At 47.7% G+C, this 8,222-nt stretch overlaps 1 protein-coding gene across 2 annotated transcripts in view; it reads right to left on the bottom strand.

Annotated features, from left to right (window-relative positions):
- Nucleotides 1-1,377: 1,377 nt before the first annotated feature.
- Nucleotides 1,378-8,222, bottom strand: part of RNF216 (ring finger protein 216) — a 126,409-nt gene continuing 119,564 nt past the window's right edge. For both annotated transcript variants that reach the window (XM_048866212.2, XM_075117589.1), the window contains one exon: nucleotides 1,378-7,669. In XM_048866212.2, coding sequence (XP_048722169.2) covers nucleotides 7,350-7,669 — 320 coding nt within the window. In that variant the 3' untranslated portion in view covers nucleotides 1,378-7,349. The remainder of the gene's footprint in view (nucleotides 7,670-8,222) is intronic.

Genomic DNA, 8,222 nt, shown 5'->3' with positions numbered 1-8,222 from the left:
GCAGTGTGCCCTTGTTGCCAAGAAGGCCAATGGCATTTTGGGATGTATAAGTAGGGGCATAGCAAGCAGATCGAGGGACGTGATCGTTCCCCTCTATTCGACATTGGTGAGGCCTCATCTGGAGTACTGTGTCCAGTTTTGGGCCCCACACTACAAGAAGGATGTGGATAAATTGGAGAGAGTCCAGCGAAGGGCAACAAAAATGATTAGGGGTCTAGAACACATGACTTATGAGGAGAGGCTGAGGGAGCTGGGATTGTTTAGCCTGCAGAAGAGAAGAATGAGGGGGGATTTGATAGCTGCTTTCAACTACCTGAAAGGGGGTTCCAAAGAGGATGACTCTAGACTGTTCTCAATGGTAGCAGATGACAGAACGAGGAGTAATGGTCTCAAGTTGCAGTGGGGGAGGTTTAGATTGGATATTAGGAAAAACTTTTTCACTAAGAGGGTGGTGAAACACTGGAATGCGTTACCTAGGGAGGTGGTAGAATCTCCGTCCTTAGAGGTTTTTAAGGTCAGGCTTGACAAAGCCCTGGCTGGGATGATTTAACTGGGAATTGGTCCTGCTTCGAGCAGGGGGTTGGACTAGATGACCTTCAGGGGTCCCTTCCAACCCTGATATTCTATGATTCTATGATTCTAAGTCTCCCACAGTCCCCTGCCTCCAACCGTCTCCCCACTCTTCCTGTCCCAGTCCGTCGCTAGGCTGCCAGTATGGACATTTCCTCTTTCATTTCCTATTTCTATTTTAAACATTCACACCACAAAGCAGCCAGAGCATACAGGTGAATATGGCCCTGAAAATCCAGATAGGCTAGAGCAGGGGTTCTCACACTGGGGGTCAGGACCCCTCAGGGGGTTGTGAGGTTATTGCATGGGGGGGTCGTGAGCAGCCAGCCTCCACCCCAAACCCCGCTTCACCTCCAGCATTTATAATGGTGTTAAATATATAAAGTATTTTTAATTTATAAGGGCGGGGGTGTCTCACTCAGAGGCTTGCTATGTGAAAGGGGTCACCAGTACAAAAGTTTGAGAACCCCTGGGCTAGACTGTGTCTACACATGTTCATGCAGTGCTTTTAAAGGACTACTTTACATGATTAGTCCTGCTTCACACAGCAATGAGAGAATGGAAGCCATTTTATATCCCGTTCTCGTTTTCCTTTTAGGCTTTTGGAACACATCAAGCTTTTACAGGAGGCTCGAATGTTTTGCCGACTAACTTTCACAGTTTTTAACCATTCTGACTGAAACCTGGTACGAGAATTATGGTTGGTCTCTGCTTTCTACCAGCTGTCGCCTATAATTATCCTCAAACTCCAACCAACCAGCTTCTCATGGACATTGATGGAGCAATGAAAAGCACAGAAGTGAAAGCCAGAGTGCACAAAAATTTATTTACAAAAAATTCAAATTACAATATTATACAGGGACTTTTTACACACAGAATTAGAACAGTTTTCTACCAGAGGGTAAAGAAAAATATTTTTTTTTTAATAAACCACCTATTCATTTTCAGCTATTGCTATACAAAGTTGCAGAACATGCACAATTTGTTTTTACAAGGTTGGGTTTTTTTTGTTTTTTTTTAATATACCGTTTTGCTAAGTGCAAATACCAAATTTCTCTCTCCACCTTTAAGGCAAGTAAAATGGGACACTGCAATTAATCATAAAAAGTACCAGTCATAACATCGATCTGGGCCCACAAGACATCTCTCATCTCCCTTTGAAGAACATTGAGGTTTTAAAGGGGGCAAAGGTTATGTCTAAACTGTTTTAAAAAAAAAAAAAAAAGCCTGCAGCAGCGAGTTTCACAACTCAGCTGGGGCTCAAAACAGCAGCGTAGACGCAGGCTGGAGCCTGGGCTCAGAAACTCAGTGGGGGAGGAGGGTCTCAGATCCTAGCCTTCAGCCCATGCCTGAACAGTTACACTGCTATTCTAAGCCCCGAGAGCCCATGTCAGTTGACCCAGGCTCTGAGACTCGCTGTGGTGGGTCTTATTTTGCAGGGGAGATGTACCCATAAAAACACCAGGTAAGTCCAAAACCTGGAATTTTCTGGTTTTAATTGTGCAGGAAATGGTTTGTTCTTTAAGCGGAGAAACATCCCCATTAACCCAACTGTTGCTAGAAGACAATGGAGGGCTCTAAATTCGCCAGTTAGGATGACAGAGAAGGAGAGGTCCCACATTTCTCTGCAGGGCAATTCCTAGTCCAGAGCTTTCTCTGTGACAGGAGCCCCACCACAGACCCAGAAAGGACCGAAAGGTGAAATGCAGGGGTGATGCTGGGTGAAGAGCTGATCTGATCTCTCTGGACTGCCTGTAGCCGCCCACAGGACTTGATGCTGGTTTCATACAATGGGCCCTGATTTCTCTCCTCGCAGACACAAAACGGGCCTTCACCATTGTGATGGGAGAAAGAATTCTCTCCTTCTCTTCAGCAGGGCTGCGCTAGGACCGCCCATGGAGAGACATCAGGCACACACATGCTTCAGGAACATCTCAGCGAAGGCTCCTCATCACCACAATGTCCCCAAACACTACCGAGGGGGGATCCTGCCTCCTTTGACGTGAAGTTGGGAAAGTCAGGAGGCTTGCCGTGCGCCATCAAATCCAGAGGGTACAAAGTTTGCTCATGTAGTGGGAACCAGTGCTTATCGTTAACACAGAAGACTAAAAACTGGTCAAGTACAGACACTAGACCTTCCTTGGCTACTTTGCCAAGTGCCTCTCTTCCCATTTCCAGCCTTTCCCTGCACAGGCCTTTATATATATTTTATATATATTTTAAAAACGCACAAAAGCCAGGAGTTTGAGCCAGGCCATTATTTTTGTTAATGGGCTATATTCTAGGGTTTCAATATGGCTGTGTGCAAGTGGCCACACCACTTCTATTTTTGCATGGTGATAGGCATTTGCTATACTATTGGTCAAGCACCGAGGCTGAAATTCGCTTGAGTGATTGGTACAGTACAGTAGAATCCAAACACTCATGCTGTCCAAGCAGTTTTGCTGAACTCAGACTGACAGAGGGGAACTAAAAAAAAAAAACGTAGTAACTACCGTATAAAATTGAATCTTTCCACCCAAAAATTAAACCTAACAAAAATTACAGAGAGTTGGTACCACCGCCCACTTCAAAGATATGGCTCAGTTGTGAGTGGTGGGTCTGGTTGTTTCCAGCTCTTTATTGTGGTGACAGACGTTTACTACAGGAGTCTATTGTAGATATGGACAGAGACGCGCACATATGGCCAAAGATTCATAACCTCAAATTTTTAACTGGAGAGTGCTTCCAGCTACGAAACCATCCCCAAATAGTCTCTTCTACTGTAACTGCACATGCAGGAATGGGGGGGGGGGGGGGGAAGTGTAGGGAAAAGCAATTTATATTTAACTGGATTTGAAAGAACAGTAATTGTGCTTGATGAGCAGGGTATTCGAGAGTCCCTGTGCAACACACTTGAAGAATGAAGGACACAGACTCCCCAAAGGCACTGGGTATTAGAATTAGTACCTGCTTCATCTGAGGCTTTCAAAGAACAATTGCTTTATTTAGGAAGTATTTGAATGGCGGCGAGGAGGCAGCAGACTCACTCCAGTGGGCCAGGTTTGTTTTGGATGAAGGCCCCGGCCATGGTTTGGAAAGCCAGCTCAGCGATCAAGATTTCCCATGCTCCTATTTCTCAAATACTCCTATTAGCTGTACCAGCACCACTGCCAGCATGCTAAGGTGACCACCGGCGTCCTGCCAGGGGAAGTACTTTCTTTAGGACGTCAGCTGAAGCCAGTTCCTAAGCCAACAAGCTGTTTCAGCTATGGTGCCCTCCCCTCCCACAATGAGATTCCAGATAAACTTATCAGACTGAGGAGGTCCGTGAGATGAGCATTCTGCAAAGGCAGCAGCCCTTAGTCAGGAGATGCTCCATGCTGCTTAGAGATGTAGTTGTTAGAAATACATGTCTGAAGCATCATACAGGAGACACCAACTGGGCTCCCCTGTACCCATGTGCATGCTGCTTTGTTTCTATTACTTTTTTTAAAAACAACCCTCCCAAGGGACTTGGCCCCTTTTTTCTTTACAATTTGTAAAACCAGTAACAGGGGGTCAGGGCTTTTCTGCTCATGTCTCTCAGGATGAAACGAAGGGCCAGCTGACAAAGGTAAAATTCACCCTACCTTGGCACTCTTGGATCCCTGATTGAACTACTTCCTTAAGACCCAACTTCATGCCTCTAGTCTCCCAGCTGAGCGAGGAAAACAAGAAAAGACTCCTTCTGAAATACATTAGCCTTATTCCTTAATTGGCTAGACAGGTCACAGTATAGTATGCGGAGCACCGCCCCCGCAGCAAGAGCCGAGGTGGACTGGCAGCCTGGGACACTACTCCTCGATTCAATTAGACAAGACACAAAGCTAAGCTCCATCTCCAGTGCGGGCACTGACCAGCTAGAGGGTCAGCAGGAGCTCCGCTCTGTGCACGAGGGATGGCACGTTCCAGGCACGTTCTTGAAGCAGGGTACGAAGCGGTAGGACTCGCTCTGCATACACAGCTGCCGCCGTGCGGAGGGGAAGGCATATGGCGGAGCCCTTTCAACCGAACTACTGAGAAACTGCAAAAGTGGCTAGGAAGTGCGCACATCCAATCTGCCCTCCATCCCCGTCCCAAACACAGTCTGTCAACATGGCTGCCCATGGCTACTGAGGGGATCATTCAGTATAAGGTGCAGATTTAAACCTGAATAAAAAACAGCTGAGCAGCATTCGGTAAGCCACTACGTCCCCTAGACTATTTTTTAAATTAAAAAGTCTTAGCAGCAATGTCAACAAATAGTTAACGGTGTGGTGAACAACTCTACATTGGCAACAGCACTCGACAACCTGAAACAAATAGTTAACAGGGCATCTCTCAGCCTATACATAACATCTGGGAGTGGAGAAATTGTATCAGCTCCAAAAAGGATGAAAACATCCACTGTGCAAGGTCCTCGGGGAGACCATCCCACTACTGATAGCAATGTCCTCCTCACAGCCCAGCCAGGGATTGCTCGCTGCCATATTCCTTATGAGAGTACACCCTACCCATGACAGCACAGCCAGCCACTCTTGTTTGCCCTCCTCCTGGTGCCTCCTGCAGCTGCCAGTCATAGACTTCCCAGCGCCCTGGTTCACTGCCTGCTCAATGCCCAAAGGGACGCTGCTTGCAGAGAGGGCAAATCGGACAGATTAGTGAGGCAAGGCAGACACCTGCAAAGAAATCTTGGGTGTTAACTTCCAGGGAGGGAAATCAAAAGAGGGGAGATTAATTCGATCTGGTTCCTAACAACAACAAATACCAAACAGTTTGGGAGACAGCTGTGTGATGAAGTGGTTGGTTGGTTTTTTTTTAACAAGACAACCACAGTTGTGGAAGGATATTCTGATAGTTTCATCTTCCACTCTCTTCCTTCCAGTCACTACAGCAAGGGTGCGGGGGGAAGGCTTGTGCCTGCAAAGCTGCAGCTCTAGCATAAAATGTACCCATTTGACACAAGGCAGCTTCAAGCCTTCCACCCCATCCTTCTAGTCTACCTCATCCCTCACTTGGCTTATTCACATGCAGTCTGCAGCCAAACCACAATACTGCCCCAGAGTCAAACACGGCTCCCAGTTCAAGCCAGCCAGAGCCTGCTCAACTCAGGTCACAGGTAAAGCAGGAGTGAGCCCGATTGCCTGAAGGAGTTTGCCACACTGCTTCTTAAAGGAAAACTGGTCCTCCTAAGCATCCCTTTTGCTAAGCTCAGCAGTATTACAGTTTGAAGTTGATTAAACTGATTTTTTTCAGAAGTTTATTAAATGTGTCGAAAGGGGTATTTTGCTGCTTAGAGTACGTATGCCTACACTAGAACCGGAGGTGTAATTTCCGGCTCGGTTAGACATACCCGCATCACCTCTGATTGAGGTGCTGTAGCTGCGGTGGCATGAGCAGCAGGATGGGCGAGCTGCTCCGAGACTCTAGATATGTGCTTGGGCAGCTCGCCCAGCCCGTTGCTCATGCTGCTGCGGCTACATTGCTATTTTTAGCACACTAGCGTCATCAAGCTAGTGGAGGTATGTCTACACCAACCGGAAAGTATGCCTCCAGATCCAGAGCAGCGGAACCCTAACGATGATAGCACCTCTGATCAGTTTCCAGCCCATTTTAAAGTGATTTAAACACGCACGGAAAGCTGTGGGCCCAGATTTTCAGAGCTGGATATGTGCACAGTGTATGTATACAGTTACCAGGCTTGCATGCACAACAGCACTAAATGTACACAATCGGTTACTGCACCGGGGGGCATGAAGTTTAGCCCCTATGCAACTCTGAATCCGGGCCTTCATGTTTATCTTCTGAACAATTTGTATGTTTCTACCAACTGTTACAACCAAGATTTTCATAAATGACTAGTGATTATGTGTGCCCAACTTGAGACACTGAAAAGGACCCTGTGTTCCAGGCAGTATTGGCTACGCATCCTTTGAAAAATCATGCCCCCTTTAAGTGGTCTCAGGTTAGACACTCCAAATCAAGCATCATTTCTGAAAGTCGTGGCCTTACAATACTAAGCCAGGTTGCAAAGTGGTTTGTAGCCTCTTTCTTTGAGTTGCTTTGCTGTGGCATGAGTGGTACTTCGCAGCCAGATGGCTTCTGCATCCTAGCACTGGACTCTCACCATGACAGGCGCTTCCGGGCTAAGCAAAATGGTTGTAGATTTGCTTGTACAGACTCCTGTTGTCAGGGCAATCGCAGGTTGCAGTAAAAACCTGGGACTATTCTCCGAGGGATAATCAGTCCTGATGCTCAGATTCACCCCTTTTCCTTCACGCCTGGATAATACTGGGGAGGACACAGTTGAATCTTATTACCAGCATCTGAATAATTTCAAGCTGCCCCACATCACCTTCCCTTCCAGCTAGCCTTTGCATTAAATAGAGGGGCACTGCTTTTGCAGATAGGAAGGTAAGTTTTTGGCACAAGGGGTGGGCCGAATGGCTACATTCCCATGTAGCATCACTTCCCTATCAATGGTTGACTGAACAGCCTTTGTGAAACAGAAAGACCCTCAGAGTTCCCCTGGCCTGAACTATGCACCCTCTTACTGCCCAAAGGGTGGGCAGCACGGTTAGAAGATTCGAGAGAACCAAATGTTGAACTACGAAGATTTAAACACCATAGAAGCCTTAAATACTGTGCATGGGGGGAGGGGAATCTAGATCTGTACCTCTTGCAGCAGGCTGAAATGATGGGGGACAGAGGGGAGGGTGGTGGTGGGGCCAGCGTGGCTTCTCCTTGCAGACTCCATTACTAGTGCTGTTTGAACTGGATCAGAACCGATGCCGAGGTTGCGGACCAAAGTGCATAGGCAAGTTGTGCTCCAGCTGAACATTGATCTGGGGGAAATCGTAGTTCACCCGCATGTTAGGCAGTGGGGGCACGTATGGGGCAGGGATGGGTCCGATGTTCAGGGGTATGTTGTTGTACAGTGGGCGGACAGGAGGCAGTGGGAAGGGTGGATGCACGAAGGGATAAGGGGGCATTCGGGGCTGATGGAGGTTCTGAGGGACTGGTCTTGGGATGACTTCAACTCTCTGGATTTTCTCCACAGGCTTTTCCACAGGAGGGCCGATCCTCTTGAAACTGCTTTCTGCAAAGAAATTAAAAACAGAACTTTAGAAACACCCTAGGCCGGAGCAGAAACTCCCTCCTCTGCTCACAGGGAGGTTCTTCAGTTCCAGCTGCGGAAGCGTGCGCTGTTCATGTACGGAGCAACTAGGAGCTCTAGCAAGAAGCAGGCATGGGGCGGACAGGTGCAGCTCTACCACTGCATTTGGATCCTCGGCTTGCAGCACTTCTATCCTTCTAGCACTGAGGTTATGGGCAGAGGCTTCCAGCTCTGTCAATTCTGATGGTAGCAGGGAGTAACCCTGGCTCTAGAGAGAATGGTTACAGACCTATAGTAACTGTGATTCTCCAAGATTTAGTCGGCGTTGATCCCATGGTTGGCGCCCATGTGCCACGTGAGAATGGACGTTTGAGTAGCACTCTCTGTCAGGGCTCGGCATGCACCCTGGGCCTCTTCACCAGGGCATAAAGGGTGGAGTGGCCACAGCCCTAACTCAGTAGCACTGGCTTTGAACTGCAAGGGCTCAGAGGACTGAATAGCACGGATGGAGGGTGCGATTTCCTGCAATATCTTA

This window comes from Caretta caretta, chromosome 10 (assembly GCF_965140235.1).
Source record: "Caretta caretta isolate rCarCar2 chromosome 10, rCarCar1.hap1, whole genome shotgun sequence".
Classification (NCBI taxonomy): domain Eukaryota; kingdom Metazoa; phylum Chordata; order Testudines; family Cheloniidae; genus Caretta; species Caretta caretta.
Note: the sequence above shows the minus strand (reverse complement) of the source record. Positions and strands in the feature narration are given on the sequence as shown.